The sequence below is a fragment of the Eumetopias jubatus genome, unplaced genomic scaffold (genome assembly GCF_037043125.1).
Source record: "Eumetopias jubatus isolate StellerSeaLion01/CBP00866 unplaced genomic scaffold, mEumJub1_p1.0 scaffold_11, whole genome shotgun sequence".
NCBI lineage: Eukaryota > Metazoa > Chordata > Mammalia > Carnivora > Otariidae > Eumetopias > Eumetopias jubatus.
In genome coordinates, this window is record NW_028274817.1 from 77,529,927 (window position 1) to 77,549,104 (window position 19,178).

At 41.3% G+C, this 19,178-nt stretch overlaps 1 protein-coding gene across 2 annotated transcripts in view; it reads right to left on the minus strand.

Moving 5' to 3' along the window:
• Nucleotides 1–19,178, minus strand: part of PFKFB1 (6-phosphofructo-2-kinase/fructose-2,6-biphosphatase 1) — a 94,370-nt gene that overhangs the window by 11,999 nt on the left and 63,193 nt on the right. Inside the window, exons 3-10 of one of the 2 annotated variants that reach the window (XM_028093086.2) lie at nt 18,975–19,002; nt 18,097–18,163; nt 17,128–17,202; nt 16,577–16,633; nt 13,187–13,308; nt 9,162–9,369; nt 6,268–6,414; nt 2,527–2,631 (exon numbers count right to left, since the gene is read on the minus strand). In XM_028093086.2, the coding sequence (XP_027948887.1) occupies nt 2,527–2,631; nt 6,268–6,414; nt 9,162–9,369; nt 13,187–13,308; nt 16,577–16,633; nt 17,128–17,202; nt 18,097–18,163; nt 18,975–19,002 (809 nt within the window). Of the gene's footprint in view, nt 1–2,526; nt 2,632–6,267; nt 6,415–9,161; nt 9,370–13,186; nt 13,309–16,576; nt 16,634–17,127; nt 17,203–18,096; nt 18,164–18,974; nt 19,069–19,178 lie in introns of both variants that reach the window. The other variant, XM_028093085.2, reaches the window with a different exon arrangement.

Sequence of the window (19,178 nt, forward strand, 5' to 3'; positions counted from 1 at the left end):
TCGCTAGAACATGTCTCCAAAGCAAAGGAAACAAAAGCAAAAATGAACTATTGGGATTTTATCAAGATGAAAAGATTTTGCACAGCAAAAGAAACAGTCAACAAAACTAAAGGGAGCCTATGGACTCAGAGAAGATATTGGCAAATGTCTTATCAGATAAAGAGCTAATATCCAAAATCTCTAAAGAACTTATCAAACTCAACTTCCCAAAAGCCAAAAAATCCAGTCAAGAAATGGGCAGAAGACATGAACAGACATTTCTCCAAAGAAGACTTAGAAACAGCTAACAGACACATGAAAAAATGCCCCACTTCACAGCCATCAGGTAAACAAATCAAACCCACAATGAGATACCACCTCACACCAGTCAGAATGGCTAAAATTAACAACTGAGGAATCAACAGATGCTGGTGAGGATGTGGAGGAAGGAGAGTCCTCTTACACTTTTGATGGAAATGCAAACTGGTTTAGCCACTCTGGAAAACAGTATGGAGGTTCCTCAAAATGTTAAAAACAGTGTTACCCTGTGACACAGCAATTGCACTCTGAGGTATTTATCCAAAGGATACAAAGATAGTGATTCGAAGGGGCTCATGCACCCCAATGTTTCTAGCAGCAATGTCCACAGTTGCCAAAATATGGAAAGAGCCCAGATATCCTTCAACAGATGAATGGATAAAGAAGATATGGTATATACAATGGATTATTACTCAGTCACCAAAAAATGAAATCTTGCCATTTGCAATGACGTGGATGGAACTAGAGGGTATTATGCTGAGCAAAATAAGTCAGTCAAAGAATGACAAATACCATATTATTTAATTCATATGTAGAATTAAAGAAACAAAACAGATGAACATAGGGGAAGGGAAGGAAAAATAAAATAAGAGGAAACAGAGAGGGAGGCAAACTATAAGAGACTCTTAACTATAGGAAATAAACTGAAGGCTGCTGGAGGGCAAGTGGGTAGGGGGCTGGGGTAACTGGGTGATGGGCATTAAGAGGTCACTTGAAGTAATGAGCACTGGGTGTTGTATGCAACTGATGAATCACTGAATTCTACCTCTGAAACTGATAATGTGATACATATTAATTAAATTGAATTTAAATAAAAAAATTAAAAAAGAATGAAATATTATATAACTTAAATATAGGTGTAAAAACTCAGGAGCAGAAATCTAAAGAAGGGAGAAAAAGAGAAATATAAACTAAGCATAAAGGCTCAGGGGGAAAAAAAGATCTCAAAAAAAAGAATAGAAATAAGCTCAATTAAATCGGTAATTACAATAAAAGTAAATGTATCAGAATTACCATTCAAAAGACATATTTTCAGGTTGTATTAAAAACAACAAAAGCTGGGGCGCCTGGGTGGCTCAGTCAGTTTTGCATTTGACTTGATTTTGGCTCAGTTCATGGTCTCTGGTTCATGGGATTGAGCCTTGTGTTTGTCTCAACGATCAGTGGAGAGTCTTCTTCTTTTCCTCTCTTTCCCTCTCCTTCTGCCCCTCCCCCTGCTCACTATCTCTATATCTCTAAAATAAAATAAATAAGTCTTCTAAAAAAGCAGTTATATGCTGTTTACAAGAGACATAAAACAAAAATACCCAGAGAAATTGAAAGTAAGTGAATAAAGATGAACTAGGCAAATACTAACCAGTAAACACACACACACACACACGCACACACACACACATTAATATTAGATAAAATACACTTTCAGGCAAAAAACATTATAAGGGGAAATATTATTATTCATAATAAAATATGCAATTCATTAAGAAGATATCATTGCTTTAAATTTGTATGCCTGTAATAACATAGCCTCAAAATATATAAGGGAAAATAAAGGCAAACTCAGACTGACTTTATAATGCCATTTCTGAGGATGAGGATGAAAGTGTGAAATTGCTTTGTATCACAGGATGTCTATTGTTTTACCTTCCCTGGTGTCCTGCTTTTCTGATAATTGTTCCCAGGAATGTATATCAAAAATGGAATATGACTAATAAATACTTTAAGTTGTGGAATTGGCTAAATGAAGCTGCTGGGTTGAAAGTGAGGAGGATCCACCTGATATGGGAATTAGGGAACTGATGGTCTGGTTCATGTGGTGGCAAAGAATCTGGTTTAACTATTAGCCATTGTCCCTTGGGACTCTAACCCACTGTCCAGAGAGACTGTATCTTTAGGCAGCTTGGCAATAAAATGACAGGAGTATGTTAAACTACTTCAGGTATCTTTAGTGAAAGGATACCAGAGACAAAATCTAGGATGAAGCCCCTCTGAAAGCAGGTGGGAAATAAGGAGGCAATTATTTTAGCTTTAATAAAAGAGGAATCTTTTGTCAATAGCCGTGAAGCAGAGACAGCCAAGAGCCAGATTATCATGTGCGTTGTGGGATGGGAGCTGCTACAAAATATGCTTTACTCTGCTTCTAAAGCTGTCCAGGGAACTATGGAATTTTGGCTGTTGGAATGAAGATACTGGGAGGAGTTCTAGGAGTCAGGCAATACTTCCAAACCTTACCTCTCCCTTGGGATAGCGGTAGCGATATTTATCTTGGTCCCGTAGTGCAAATTCTTCAGGATAGTGTTCCTGGATTTCTTCATAGGTCATCTCCTCACAGACACCCTGAGAAAAATTATTTGGGGACAAAAGTATTCACAAGGTGAAATCCATACAACCTTTACCATAGTTCTGAGTCCAGTTATTATGGAACAGCAGCACACAAGCACCTGGTTGTCTGTGAAGACAGCTCTATGTTTGTGCCTATTGTCTGAGTGTGTGCACGTGTGTGTGTGTGTGCATGAGGTGTGTGTATGTGAGAGTGTGCACATGTGTACAAGTGTGTTCAGTTTGAGTTTATAGTATATGGTGGGTACGTGTGTGGTGTTTCTCTATGATTGTCCCAATAGGTTTGTAGATGTACGTTGTGCATTTAAGTATGTATTTTATAAATATATGGGCTTGAGGATTTTAGACTGTGTTTGTGTGTATATGTGTATCATGCTGGTATGTTTAAAGACATATGCCTTGTATTTGTGTATTTGTCTCAGTATTTGTAGTGTGTTTGGCGAGTGTGTGTGTGTACATGTTGTCTGAGCATTTGAGAATATGCCCACATGAATGTCTCTGTGGTCTGTTTCTCCATATGTGTCTCAGTGTGTCTGTGGCATGTGTTTCTGTGAGTGTGTATGTCTCTGATTATGTCTCTGGTGTATATGTGTGAGTAGCTGTATGCTTATGCCTGAGGTCATGTGAATTTATGGTAATATGCTTGAGGTTATGCACATGCACTTTGTACATTTCCATCCATTGTATGCCTATCTGTGTCCGTGTGATGTAGGTATATACAAAGATTGCATGTGTGTCTATGGTGAGTGTCTATATGTATCTCTAAGTGTGTCTGTCTGTGAGTGTGTATGTGTGTGCATGCATGGTGCAGGTGTAGATTGGTAGATGTATCTGAAAGGGATCCTATGTCAGACTAGAAGGTCAATGTGCCTGTGAAGTGTATGTCTGTGAGTATAAGCATATTTGTGGTGGGTGTCTATGACTGTGTATGCAAGCACACACATGTGTGCACATACATAGCAGTACTCTCCCATTTTATAGCATTTCCCATCCCCTCTGCTCCTACCTATGCTCCAGGACCTCTGGCAGATAAAGAAACAGGTATCCACAGATATCTCAGAAGACAAAAATTAATAAATTCCTAACAGTTTCAGAGTGGGCCTTGGTGAAATAGTCTTCTCACCCAAAGCAGGAATCCAGAGCTCAGAGAATGAGTTCCTCAGGAGTACATGAGAGCTTCCCAAGTTCACTGAAAAATCCCTGGAAGTGAGGTGGCTGCTGGGAGTGGGGGTGGGAAGCAATGTTGGGTTTATAAGGTTTCCTTTTTGATTGTGTGGATTTCAATTAGACTTTCCTGTAAGGAGCAACAGGCTCTGGTTGTTGTCTTTTGAATCATATACCAGCCTTTCTTTAGGGGTGAAGTTCACCCCTGCCATAGCCCACAAAACAGCTCTGCAGTGTCAAATTTCTCTACTGACACTGTCCATGGGAGAAAGTGCACTCTACTGGATACACAAGATCCTTCCAGATTAGCTTTCACTTTCCATTTTGAGGCATGCTGGGAGCCTGTTGCCTGTGGTAATGACCACTGACTTCATATTGACTTAAGGCAAATACCCTAACCTCTTTGAATTTTATTTTCCTCATCTGAAAAATGAGGAGAATTACAACTACCTCACAAAAGCGTTTTGAATATTAGAAATAATATATGTAGAAGAGCCTAGCACAGAATGTACAAGGCACATTTTAAAGACTCAATCAGTATATATATATTATATACTGATATTAATATATTAATTAATATTATATTATATAACATTATATAAAATATATTATGACATATAATATAACAATAAATTAATATTATATTAATAATTAATTAATTAATAATATATTATTGATCATGGAAAATAAACCAGAAACTTAGGCATCATTCTAAATTATTACTTCTTCCTTACTCCTCCCCTAGAGCAAATTTCTGTAATTCTAACTGTTAAATTTCTCAAAAATCTATTCCTTTTTCTTTCCCATCTCCACTGCTACAATCTTAGTAGTTACACACACACACACACACACACACACACACACACACACACACACACACTACTTTCTTTGTTTATGTGGCTCTCTGCCTGACATACCATTCCTGATTCTCTCTACCTGGCTCACTGTTAAGTAACTCTCAGCTAGGCATCACTTCCTCCAGGCAGATCCTGGCTGGCTCAGATGCTCTGCCTGGACATCTGTGCATCCATGGTCTAGCCTATGAGAGACTATATCACACATACTGTTTTGTATTCCTCTGTTTGTTTTTTTTTTCTATCTATCCTGTTTCGACTGAAAATTCGATGAAGACAAGGATCAATTTCTCTCTCCAGCACCACCCCAGAGTCTGAAACAAAGTAGGTATACAATAAATGTTTACACCACATGTGGGCCAGAAAAAAGTAGTGACTGATCTCTTATGATGAAGGTTTATATATTTGCTTGAATGTATTTTATAGCAACTATATGTGATATGTAGAACAATATTGTATATTCCTTTTCTAAATATGCATATCTCTGTACATCTGTATGCTAAGTACAAGTGTATGTGTGTAGACACACATATACTTCTTTATAATATCTACTAGGCAAGCAAGTTAACCTAACTACATGCAAGTTATCTATACTTGTGATAAAGCTTTTACTTTTAGGTCTAACAATCATAACCTGTGGACTGCTACGTAATGTCAGCTTACCTATAGCTCAGGTGAGACAATGGGGAGGAAAAAATGCCATCGCAAAGAGCACATGGAAAACCTGACTCTGAAGCAAGATTGCTATGTCATGAGGGTCAGATGGTCTTTCTTCTTCATTCTATTTCCAATGCCACTACTCTGGTTCATTGTCACCTCTTGCCTGGATTAATGCAGCCATCCCCATACTGATCTACATACTCATTCTGGCCCTCTTCCTACCTATTTTCCACACATGACCAGAATGGTTTGTTTGTTTGTTTGTTTGTTTGTTTATTTATTTATATTCATCAAGTATCATTAACATATACTGTTATATTAGTTTTGGGTGTATAATATAATGATTTAACAATTCTATTTTTCAGTGCTCATCAAGATAAGTGTACTCTTAATACACTGTGTCTATTTCACTCATCCTCCTGCCCACCTCCCTTCTGGCAACCACCAGTTTGTTTATTTAAGAGTCTGTTTTTTGTTTATCTCTTCTTTTTTCTTTGTTTATTACATTCTGCATATGAGTGAAATAATACGGTATTGTCTTCTTTTTAAGAATGTGAATCACATTCAGGCCACTTCTTAACTTAGATCACATCACTGGCTTCCCATTTTTAGGGCAGCACCCAAATGCCTCAACATGAATTATAAAACTCTTTGAGCTGCCTTCCTTTCCAACCTCATCTCCCTTATACTTCCCTTCTTACAACGTTTTGTCATAGGATATGCACTGTCTTATTTATGGCTTGCTTTTGGGCTCCATGAGGACAGAGAACATGTCTATTCTGGCCTTCACTGGTTCCCCAGCACACAGAACAGTGTATGGTATATGGCTGGTTGTTGAGAAATATTTGTTGAATTAATTGTGTTCTTCATAGGAGCCAAAGCAGAGGCAATCCAGGGGATAAGCCCAGAGTCAAGTCCCATCAGCCACCAGGAAATCCATCCCCCTCTGTCTCACCGCATCAATTTCATTCAGGGCCTTCCACTGCTCGTAGGGAACACCCAGGGCCTCAGCTGTCTGGATAGTCCTCTTCATGTGGCTGGTCCACACCTTCAGGGAGCTGATGCCCTGGGACTGAATGAAGTTAGCCAGGGCATAGGCGTACTGGGGGGTGGGGTTGCAGAGGTTGAGAAAAGGGAAGAAAGAGAGAGATGAAAGAAGACACAGTAGCTGTGAGATCTGCCATAAATGGTGAAATGATGATGAACAAGAAAGAGTAGAATTTAAATGTTTCCAATTTATGAACAAGGATATGACAAGGATCAAGGGAATAGAAAAGGGTAAGTGTGTTTATGTGTGTGTGTGTGTGTGTGTTCATTGATACTTGCTTATTAAACCTCCTACTCAGTTATTCATTCAAATAGCCCACCTCTCGTATTTGTGGAGCCTGGAACAAGACTACAAATGGAGGCACTCTACCTGGTCAACCTCCTTTCTCTTCCCATTTCTGCCTCCATCCTGCACTTGTAGGTGCCTTGAGTACATGTTTGCAGATAACCTAGTCACATGACCAAATTCTGTCCACACCCTATTTCTGCTGATTCCCATGATCCACAAACAGTGACCCTTCGGCCACCCTTTTGCCTAGGGGTAAACACTAAAAACTAGCCCAGGTGGACAGACTCTGGGATAGACCCACACAGGCATGGTAAGCAAGCCAGAATTTTAGGGGATTCTGGGTTTTGGGTCCTCAGAGTGTGGTCTAGAAGTAGGGGGTGTGGGATTTGGGGGACATTTCTCTTTGACTCTGGGGATTCTTATTTGCTTGAGTTGGAGTCTTGGAACCCAGCTTCTAAGGGCATTCAAACATATATTGAGTGCGTGTGGTCATGTGCTGGGCATCAGGGTGTCCTGTTCTCAAGACACAACCAGTCCAGTAAGGGAAAGAATGACAGCACTGAGAGGAACCATGAACAGCTGTGGGAGCTAAATGAGCAAGTGATTTTTTCTTTCACATAGAGTCATGTTATTAGTCACAGGTGGTATGTGAGGAATATTGGCACAAATGTATAGATGTATTTATATGTACACATGTGTATGTACAAATATAAGTATTGTGTATACACATTCTAATTATGGATTATGAGTCAGTAGTCAGTGTGCTCTGATGGAAAGAGCCCTTGATTGGGAAGCAGGCAACAGGGGTTAATCTTCCCAGCATCCTTATATGGTCCTTGTGTGACTTGGGACACATCCCAGTTTCTCTCTGGCCTTACATCTTCTGCCTATAAGATGTGAACAGCATTAGCTCACTGAAACTTGTCCTATGAACATTACATTAGATAGTGGAAGAGGAGCACATGGAGTGCTCCCTGACATACAATAGGTGACAGCCTCTGTGATTGATTATGGGTGAGAGTCTATGGGAAAGTGCTTTGTAAACTGCATGGTGCACTGTGCCCATAAGTATGAAGGTTGAGGCCAGGCATTTATGTGTACATGCACAAGTTTGTGTGCGAAGGCGGTATGCATTGTGGAGATAGCCATGTGTCTAAACTGGGCATTGAGCTATATAAGGCAGGGCCATACCTGGCCCCAACCCAGAGACCTCTGGCTGCAGGTGGTGCCATGGGGCAGGTGTGATGCCACCAGTACCCTCTACTCTGCTCTGAGGAGTAAGACAGGTGGGAGTCAAAGGTCTGAGTCCACCTCAAGGGGAGCCTGCCAGTCTGAAGGAAACAGAAAGGGAGCCATGAGGACCAGGCCTTCCAGTGCAGTGCCTTGCCTAAGATAATACCACCTCTGCAGTGGGGGGATGTTGAGGGGCAGGCAGGAAAGCCTAGTTTTCAATCCTGGCTCTTTTTTACTGGCTGCATGACCTGGGGCTGCTCTTTTCTCCTCCTTGGGCCTCAGCTTCCTCAGGTTTCATAAACCATTAATGGTAATGTCCACCCCACAGAGCTGTTGTGAAGATTGAAAGGGGCCACACACGTGGAAGCAGATGGTGCTGTGACTGTGCACAGGTGCCCAATAAAAGAGAGTGCTTCCTCCCTCCTGCACCTCATTTCCCATTTGTTCTACCCAAGCCATCCTCCCTGCAAGAACAATACCTGTGTTAACAAGCTTAGGCACAGGGCCAAACACTAAGGAAAATGTGTGCCTTTATTTTATTTTATACCCGTAATGTGCAGGTTACTATGCTTGGCTAGAGAGGAGACTCATGCCATAGTCAGAGATGGGCCAGAACTGGGAGAGATGGAGCCCAGGGCACGGTGACCTGCCTGGGAGGGCAGGAGAGGACAGGGGAGGGCTTCCTGGACCAAACCATGGAGCAGCAGATGGGCCCTGGAAGGGGGTTGGGGGGAGGGCGGGAAAAGAGCAGTAACTGGTGGGGGACAAGTGTTGACAGTGGGATGGGCTGAAGTTGGGGTGGGGGCTGTGGCATCAGCCCTGAGTAAGGAAGAAAATAGATTCAAGGATGGGGCACCTCAGGGCAGCTGTCAGGGCATGTTCATGTGGTGGTCACCAGCTGACAAAGGAGAGCAGCCTAGGTGGGGGAAACTGCACAAGCAAAGGCATAGAGTTGTGAAAGAGAGGAGGGGAACCAGTCAGGCAGGGGTGAAGGGTGCTCACTGTAATGGGGCTGGAGGAGCAGCCAGATCTGGGCAGGCCTGAAATATCAAGACCAAGCTAACAGACGTGCAGATGCTGTTAGCACACATGGGAGTCACTCAAGGATGGATCAAGACAGAGTGGCTGATTGGGTGGAAGAGCGGTTATGACCAGAACCTGCTTTTACCTTGTCACTGAGTCCTCCCATCCTCAGGACCCAGGCAGTGGCTGTACCACCCACCCACAGCCCACCTGAGCCAGCTCAGCCAATGTCTCAGAGTGCATGGGGCCCTTCCTACCTGCTTGCCCCGAGCTGAGAGACCAGAGTCACCTCCGATGCGGCCTCTGAGGTTGAGTTCACTCTCACCATGCCGGCACAGATAGATGGAGCGGGGTGTGACGTGGATGTTCATGAGATAGTAGACTGTGCGGCTCTGGATGTGGTCCTGCACTCGGTTCACCATGTAGCGTGTGCCCACATCGAAGATCTTGATGTAGGATAGGTGGCTGGGCCAGCCCAAGCAGGAGCAAGGGCAGCTCAGGGGATGATGATAGAGAGGCTGATCCCAAGACAAATCCCCAACCACAAACCCCACCTTCAAGCCTCTTGTACAATGCAGGTTTCACCTACCTTTCCTCTAACAAAATGTCATGCCTTGCCCTATTCTGGGTACCTGCTCTAGAGACTTGGCTCCTGGCCTCCCCTAAAGAGCTCACTGCCTGCTACCATCTCCCCCTGTTTCCTTTCTTCAGTTTCAGCTTGATCCAGGCTATCTTTTCACATTCACTTTTTACACTCCAGGGATCTGGGTTCTGTCCTTTATAGTTCACATTCTTGACACACTCAGAGAAAAGCAGTAATCTTGTGTCCCTGGCTGCCTTCCACATCTTACTGGCAGCTCCTGAATTCTCTACTCAGTCTTTTAAATTTCAAGCTGAGCTCTGCACCTCTATTCTTTAAGTCTCTGCTATGATATATTGTCTTTGACACCCTACAGGCTGCTACCAGATTTTGTCTGTGCGCACTTGTGTCTGTGTGTGTATATCTCTTCCCACTCAGAAAGGGAAAGGGGTTGGGTTTTTTTTCCCCTGTCATGCAGTCAACAAACACACTCTTCTTTGTTCTAAGCATTGTATTTGAAATGGGGACTCGGCATCTGCCCTTTGGGAGCTCTTAGGTCAGTCAAGAACATACACTTGGAAACACATGACCAATGCTCAATACCCCTTCCATAAATAGTCATTCACTCTTAGGTGTGCCAAGTACTGGAATGTGGGGATACAGAGATGGTCCACAACACGGATATCTTGTGGTCCTTGTTTCAAGCCCCTTTTTTATCCCCTCAATTCTGTGCTCTAGTCATGAACTAATAACTATACACAGAGTGATAATCAAACTATTCAACAACCTGTCTGCAGAGGAGCTGGGAATGAGCAATACTGACTAATCAGAAGTCTAGAACCATGGAGTAAGTCTTTTGAGGCCCCTGCTGTACCAGGCATGAGTCCTTTAGTTGTTGAACTATAGGGAGTTCAAGGAGATCCCTGCGAAGAGGTGGGGAAGGCTGCACCAATGGGGTGGCATACCAGGAACCCTGGATGCACAGTAGCAAAACAAAGTAAATAGAATTAGCTGCACTAACCCAAGGCATGTAAAGCAGTGGTTGATGGGTTTGGTTTCAGAAAGCCTCTCCTCTGATCTTCCTAGAGAAGGCCTTTTTATCTGTACCATACTTAATCATTCCCATCCCTGTCCTCTTTGTCCAACAGTTCCTACAGGACACTTGCACTTGTTGAGCATTTTCTTTTGTGCATCTGGCAGGGAGTGGGGACTTAAAATACATGAATCCTTATAATCAACCTAGGAATCAGGGATTATTACCTTTGTCTTATAGATGAGGAAACTGAAGCACAAAGAGAGGAAATGATTTGTTTAAGGTTAATCTCTCCAACTATCTTGTCTAGGACTCTCAGAATCTAGCAGTAGAAAATATCTGATGTAGCCTTGTTGCCTAATTACTGTCTGTTCCTGCTGCTAGGTCCTGGGTAGCTCTAGGAGAACTTTCAAATTCCTCACCTTAGTCTGACATTCTGGCCCTGCTTGGCCTCACCTCACAGTCCCACACCCACACCCACGCCCATAATTTCTCTGTTTCAATCTAGCCTTCGTGCTTTTGCTGGTATATTCTCTAAACTCCCCTACTTTTATTCAGATTTAACTACATGCTGTTCTGTTTGCTTGAAAAGGCATTCCTTGCCTGATTTCCAAAGCTGAGCTCCTATGCATCCATCCCTTAAGAGCCAGCACGTTCACTCTCTCTAGGAAGTCTTCTTTGAGCCCGGGATCATGTGAAGTCATTTAGAGGTGCTTCCCACCAAAAGTAATATTATTAGCTAGTGCCTATCTCTACCATGTGTAATCTAAAATAAAAATTATAAACTATATTATAAAATGAAGAGGTCTCATGAAATTTTGTGATTTTTTTTCCATTTTGACCACATTGATGCTGGTTTTGAAATTAAAATAGTAAAAGCTTTCCAGATTGTTTTATTCCTATTTTTGGTAGATTCCACCTTTCTGGTACCCCAAACACATGCCTAGTCTACCTATACTGGGTAAACCTACTCTTCCCAATCTCTTTTCCCAAGCTGGGCTGAGTTTTCTCCTTTGTGTTTCTCTAGCCCACTTGGTTTACCATTTCTACAATTCTGATCAACTGCACATTCATTGGCTTCCCCAACCAACTGGGCATTCTATCATAGCAGGGACAGCCCTTCTCTCTTTAGATTCCTAGAGCACAGCTTTGGTTGGGCCCTGACACATGGACTGTAAATGTCTGTTGATATAAAAATGATTAAATAAAGCCAACCTTCAGAATATGTCATCTTTAGGCCCAAACTGATTCATCAAACACTTAACTGAGCACCTGCAGGAGTCTAGGCTGAAGACTAGGGGCTTTCTCAATGCTTCTTTCACTTTAGCTCCCCTTCTTCAAGCTTCTTTCACCATATGCTGATAGTCTATATGGTGCATTTGTGGAAATTTGAATAAGTTACACTTTTCTGAGGGCAGAAACATCCCCACTCCAGTACACATGCCTTGGTGAGAAAAACAAGTGTACCCTTGACCTGGTTGTCCTTGCACAGTGAATAATCTTTACAATTAATTGTCCATAAAGGTCCTCCTCCTTGCACCAAGTGTCTAAGTCTCATGTGACAATTCTTTATGATTTAGGGATGTGGGAGGGGGAGAACTAGGCTGGAAGTCTGAGATAAGGGTTTGAATAAATGTTCTACTGACTCATTATGTGGCCTTAGGTAAGTCCCTGCCCTGTTCTGGGTCTCAGTTTCTCCATTTAAGGTGCAGTGCAGTAACAATACTTGCCTCTTAGGATTTTGGTTGGGCAAAGCTGGAAGGATGTTGCTTAAACTTCTTAAGGTTTTAATGACTATTTGAGGTCTCCTCATACTTCTCACTTGGGGCCCAAGGGGTCTGGGTGACCAGAGTCTCTTCTCATCACAACCCATTTTGAGGCTTCTGGGAATATCCTATGTCTAAAACTCACATATTCCCTGTACTACTAGCTAACATGTTTCCAATTTTTAGCTGGTATTATGAATGAGAGTTTCATATTTTTCATGTGTCTTCCCATATGTTAAGGCATTATGGAAGCTATCTGCAGATAGAAACCACCTCTCTTGCCATTATTTGTACTCCTATGTACACCACAGCTCAAAGAGGCCAAATACTTATTGATTGAAGAGGTACATGGGTTTGTGAAAAGAGACACGAGTAGGAGACAAAATATATGGTTAAAATCCTAGTTCTACCCCTTGATTTGTGTTGGGAGCTTGGCAAGTGGTTTCAGCTAAGATTCAATTTCCTCTTCTTGAAAATTTATTAACATAAGATCTATTTTGGCTTCCTTTATAGGGGTGCTGAGGGGATTCAATGAAACAAAGAAGGTGAACATGTTTGGAAACTGAAGTGTCATCCATGTGTGAGGAATGCTTTTGAAAAAAATAACAGCAACAACTACAGAAGGGAAGCATTTGTTCTTAGAGATCAGGGTCTTGATCTGCCCATATTGGTCAGGAAGGGACTATTTTAACACTCTCATGGACATTTTATATATCAAGGAATCACTACCCTCAGATACTTAGAGCTTGGAGGGTCCTTGAAGACAAATCATCAAATCTAGCTCCATGATTTTACAGATAGAGAAGCTGAGGCCCAGAGAGGGAGGATATTTTCCCAGGTCTTAAAGGACATCAAAATAGAGTTAAAGATCCAGTCTTGGATTTTAGGGTTCTGGGTTCTTACCTGTCCAGTTCATCATCCAAGGGTTGGTAGTTGACCTCATAGCATTCAATTCTCTTTAGAAAGTCTTCCAGAACCTTTTCCCGGTCACAGTCTGTGTAATCAGGGCTGCCAAGTTTTACTTGCTAGGAAAAGGGAGAACAGAAGAACTGTGAGAGACAGAGACTCTAACAGTGACCTTTGGAAGTGTCCTTAGCGATCATTGAATACAACATCCCTCATCATAAAAATGAAAAAAATTGAGACTTAGACAAAGGGTCTTGCCAAGTTACAAATCAGTCAATTTAAGTGAATTTGGAATGTGTGACTCCTTATGCTTTATTTCTATATGATTAAACAAGGTCTGTTACATTGTACTCAGTTCTAGAGCACACAGTGTTTAAGAAGACCACTTAAAAGAAGACGTGGTGGGGTGTCTGGGTGGCTCAGTTGGTTAAGTGTCTGCCTTCAGCTCAGGTCATGATCTCAGTGTCCTGGGATCGAGTTCCGCATCTGGGTCCCTGCTCAGCAGAGAGCCTGTTTCTCCCTCTCCCTCTGCCTGCCACTCTGCCTACTTGTGCTCTCTCTCTCTTTCAAATAAAGAAATAAAATCTTTAAAAAAATAAAAGAAGATGTGGGTTGGCTAATTGAATTTAAATAAAAAATAAAAGATGTGGTGTGTATATATATACAATGGTGTGTGTATATATATATATATATATATATATATATATATATATATATATTACTCAGCCATCAAAAAGAAGAAATCTTACCATTTGCAACAATATGAATAGAAATAGAGGGTATTATGCTGAATCATAAGAAATAAGAGTAAGAAATAAGTCAATCAGAGAAAGGCAATTATTCTTTTTTTAAAAAAATATTTATTTGAGAGAGAGAGATTGAGAGAGAGGGAAAGAGAAAGAGAGAATGAGTAAGGGGGAGGGGCAGAAGAAGAGGGAGAAGCAGACTCCCTGCTAAGCAGGGAGCCCAATGCAGGACAAAGTTCCAGGACTCTGGGATCATGACCTGAGCCAAAGGCAGATGCTTAACCGACTGAACCACCCAGGTGCCCCGATTTCACTCATGTGTGGAATTTAAGAAACAAAACAGAGGATCATAGAGGAAGGCAGGGAAAAATAAAATAAGATGAAATCAGAGAGGGAGACAAACCATAAGAGACTCTTAACTATAGGAAACAAACATCTTTGCTGGAGGGGAGGTGGATGGGGTGATGGGCATTAAGGAGGGCACTTGGTGTAATGAGCAATGGTTGTTATATGTAACTGATGAATCACTAACTCTACCTCTGAAACTAATACTACACTACATGTTAATTAATTGAATTTAAATAAAAAAATTTAAAAAATAAAAGAGGACCAGAAATTGTGATGTGAGAAGTGGTTGAAGAAAAGGAACAGGAGATTTTGACCAGGGGTCATAATGGCTTACATGTATTGAGTGTTTAATGAGAAACATGGCATGTTGACTTTAAATTTCTGAAAGGTTGATGTATCCTAATCCCGCAATGTCTAGCTTCTCCACCCACATTTGTCATCTCAATGAATGGCACTATCTTCCAGTTACCTGAGCCTAAAAAGAATATGAGAGTCATCCTAGATGCGTCTTCATCCCTCATCTCTCAGCAGGCACCAGATCTTCTCCACTCTATCTTCTAAATATCCCTCCTATTGATTTCCATTCTCTTTCACCTGGACACTTACTCTAGCTTTGTGACTAATTACTTTTGTCTATAGTCTTGTTACTTCTGATGTACTCCTCATACTAGCAGCCAGAAAGATATTTTTAACATGCACATCTGACCGTGGAATTCCCCTGCTTAAAACTCTTCACCATTTCCTTATATGTTTTAGGGCACAGTGTGAACTATTTTATCGGGTGGCCCATTTGTCATAATTGAGTCCAAAATGATTTCTTCATCTCATCTCCCATTGTACTCCTATTCTTTCACACACTTTGCCCTAGCCAACTTAAACTACTATAGTTCTCTGGTGATATCATATTTAGTATATACTATTCCCTTATAGCCAATTCTTCACCTGCTAAATTCCCATGCATTCTTCAAGATTCAGGTCAGCTATTGCTCTTATTGAGAAGCTTTCTCTGATACACATCTATCCTTCCCATGCAAGGTTGTGTACTCAATAGTGTTCTCCTAAAGCCTCCTTTATTTCTTCATCTCAGCACTGACTCAGAGTTATGTCTATAAACTTGTCAGTATCTCTCAGTATCTCTCACTAGACTGTGAGCTCAAGGGCAGGACTCTCCTCTAAGTCTCTAATACACAGAATGGCCCAGTGCAGTTGTATAGATCCAATTTGTGTTGAATCAGTAAATGGACAGATGGAAGAGTGGAGGAAGAACAGAGGGATTGGACATGTTTTATGACCTAAGAGGCATAAATAGGACCAATCAGTTAAAATTTCAGGGAGGCAAATTTTAGATTGATTTGAATGCATTTGATGAAAGCAATGAGCCTTTTTCCATTGGAGGTATGAAAAGAAAATATAGACAAACATTTAGCTGAGATTTCAAGTATCTGATGGAGGATTGAGGGAGGTAACCTATAAGGTCTCTTCTGTTCCTGAGCTCCAATAATTTCATGACATAAGGAACAATAAAATGTGGCAGACGATCCAGTTCTAGCCCATGTGTCTAGAATCTAAGAACAGTTCTATTTCTGATACAAGCCTGAGGTTCATTCCCAGTTCAACTTCTTTCTGGTTGTACGAATCTTTGAAAACTCTTCTCTTGGAATCTCTGTCTCCTCTCTCCAACAGTGAAAGATTCTTAACATGCAGCCTTGTTGTAACAAATCAGTAAGAGTCAAGCTTGGTGCCCAGTGCATATTAAGGACTCTATATTATGGCTTCTTTAAATTTCATAGGACTTTTTTTCAGAAAATATGAATTTTATTTTATATATTTTTTGTTATGTTATGTTTATGTTAGTCATCATGGTTTTTGATGTAGTGTTCCATGATTCATTGTTTGTGTATAACACCCAGTGCTCCATGCAATACATGCCCTCCTTAATACCCATTCCCAGGCTAAACCATCCCCCACCCCCACCCCTCTAAAACCCTCAGTTTGTTTCCCGGAGTCCATAGTCTCTCATGGTTCATCTCCCTCTCCAATTTCCCCCCTTTCATTTTTCCCTTCCTTCTCCTAATGTCCTCCATGCTATTCCTTATGTTCCACAAATAAGTGAAACCATATGATAATTGACTTTCTCTGCTTTGTAGGCCAGGGTAGTCAAGAAATACTTCCTACAGGAAGTAGGAAGAGAAGCTCAGAGAAGAATACCACCTTTAATAGCCTCATAGAGGTCTTTTTAGGTGTTATCCAAACCTGAGGAAAAGTAAGGAGGAAAGGGTAAGGTGCTTCTCACCCTGATGTTTTCTGCAATAATGCCAGGGTCATTACAGATGGACTCAATGAAAAAGACCTATAAGAGAAAAAGAATAGAAATTTCCAGCAGGGAATTATATTTGGTAGGGCCAAACATAGCTTCACCTCTTCTCAGTGGCTCTGAATCATCCCTAGGGACATCTCTGACAACATAATTTCATACAGTGCTACTTTCAGGATTCTGAGCTTTATTGAGGCATATTGACTCTAAACTGAATGGCCCTGGATTATTTTTTTATGTTTTTACTGGTTTTTAGTTCTTATATATGCTTTTTGTAGTAGTTCTCTTCTCTCCTTCCTCATTTCCACCCCCCACAGTGTCAGCCTGTCAGCAATTATCTTCCATTGCCTAATATAGCACCTCTTTCCTGTTCTGTTTTGTTCCTCTAACTGTGATCTGTAATATAACCAAATTAAAATGTTGAGCCTGATTTGTAGTTGATTTGACAGATTAGAATCCTCTGGTTTGCCTTTCTTTGGGGTTTGTACTAGATAAGTAGGCTCTAGATAAGAGTGGGAGTGTTACTATACCTTGTAACCATGTTCCTTAGCAAACTGCAGAATTAGTGACCGTCGTTCTCTGGTAGTGTTGGTGGCATCAAAAACCTAGAGGCCAATGATGAGATTGGTTTACTCTGAATCTGGTTTTGAGAGAACACCTATGCCTTGACTATCCTTGTGCTAAGTGGAGGGCTTCCAGGGTGACATAGAACTTGACTGAGTTTTGAAGAATAGGAAGAATTTGAAATTGATTTATTCCAATTTCTTAAGCTTTCATTGAGCCCTTGTTGTCAGTCCAGAAATGTAGCAGACTGTAGGTACAAACAAGAGGAAAATTGTAAATTTTTATTGGGGTAATTTTATAGGTAAAACAGCCAAGGCTTAGAGGAAAGGTTTGCCTTAACCAAGGCCACCAAGGGTTGCTAACAGAGCAGAGCTAGAATGGATCTTCTCAATTCCTACTTGAGGACTCTTCCTTCCCTATCACTTTGGAGCTCTTCAAGAACAGGAAACAACTCCCTATCTTCAGCACCTAAGGTGGGACCATTTGAGGATCTTTTCCCCTTTTAGAATTCACAAATCTTACCCCAACAGTCTATGAGATTAAATTGACTAGATATTTGGGTAAATCTCTTGAACTCAAAAATGTTTGTACTGTAGTCTTAAAGCGTACTGAAGTCTTACTGAATTCTTGGGGGGGGGGAGTGGTAAAGCATAGTGGTTAAGAGTGTAGATTTTGGACCTCTGCAACCTGAATTCTAGTTTTGGCCTTGCTGCATACATGCTGTGCCACCTTGGGAAATTATTTAGTTTCTCTGTGCCATTTTTCTGGGCTATAAAATGGAGTATAACAACAATGCCTGTCTCATGGGAGAGGGTGGAATTAAATTAATATGTGCAAAGTACTTAGAATAGTGTGTAGAACATAGTAAAAGCTCAATACATATTAGGGGTCCTTCATTCTGTCAGAAACTTGAAGGAAAATGCAAATTTCCTTACTGCAACATGACCTTCCTCATGGCTGAGATAGTCATGGACATCCTTCAGGGCTGCCAGGGCACACTGCCTGAAAAAGATGGAGAAAGAAACACAATCCTTGTCCCCAAGTTGAGTTCCTCTCTATTTTTCTCCATTGTCTTTTGCACCATCCCTCAGATATCTCACATTAAATTATTCATCAATGAAACATCTACACAAGTCACACAGTTGAAAGTGGCTCTGTGTGCACATTTTAGGGGCAGGCATAAAGTGGCATACCCAGGAAAAGTGGACTAATGACAGAGACATAATATTAAAAAACAACCTTTGAGGGGATAGAGCTCAAGTGGAACTGGTCCTTAAACCCAGGTAGAGTTTGAGTATATAGTGTGTGAAGTAGAAGGCATTCCTGGAATGGGTAACAGTACAAGCACAGGTATGATGGTGGCAATATATTTATGCATTTGGCAAAAATCTATTTAGTGATTACTCTTTGCTGGGTTCTATTATAAGGGCATGGATCAATAAATGAGACCTAGGATCTGTCCTGGAAGTGCTTGGTGTCTTGTAGAGGAGAGAGAACTTGAAATTGAATAAGTCGTACTGGAGAGACTGGAATGGGCCATGCTACTGAGACTCTTAAATGCCCAGACTATTAAATTTTCCACTCTCTCCTGTAAGGAGTAGGAGACCATTAGTTCCTAAATTCTTAAGTAGGGGATGGTTATGACCAGAAACAGACTTTGGGTAAGCTAGGGGAAGGGCTTTTCCAACCATCCTTTGAGAGTCTGGAAGACCTTCTTGCTAAACCAAATTACTCTGCCCCACACCCCCATTATCTGAACAAAGCCCTCCTTCAACCAGGGGCAGCACTGATCTCTAAAATATTAGACACTTACTTCCTGATATGTAGGGCCTCCATGTTGTCTGGAAGAAAAAATTCATAGTTCTTGTAGCTCACTGCCTCTCGTCGGTACTGGCCTAAATTAAACACTGAAAGCAGGGAGACCTGGTGAAGGGGTTGGAAAGATTCTAGCAGAAAAATATGTCATTGCTGGGAGGGATTTCAGAGATTGAAGGAGGTATAATTTGTAGCTATAGAA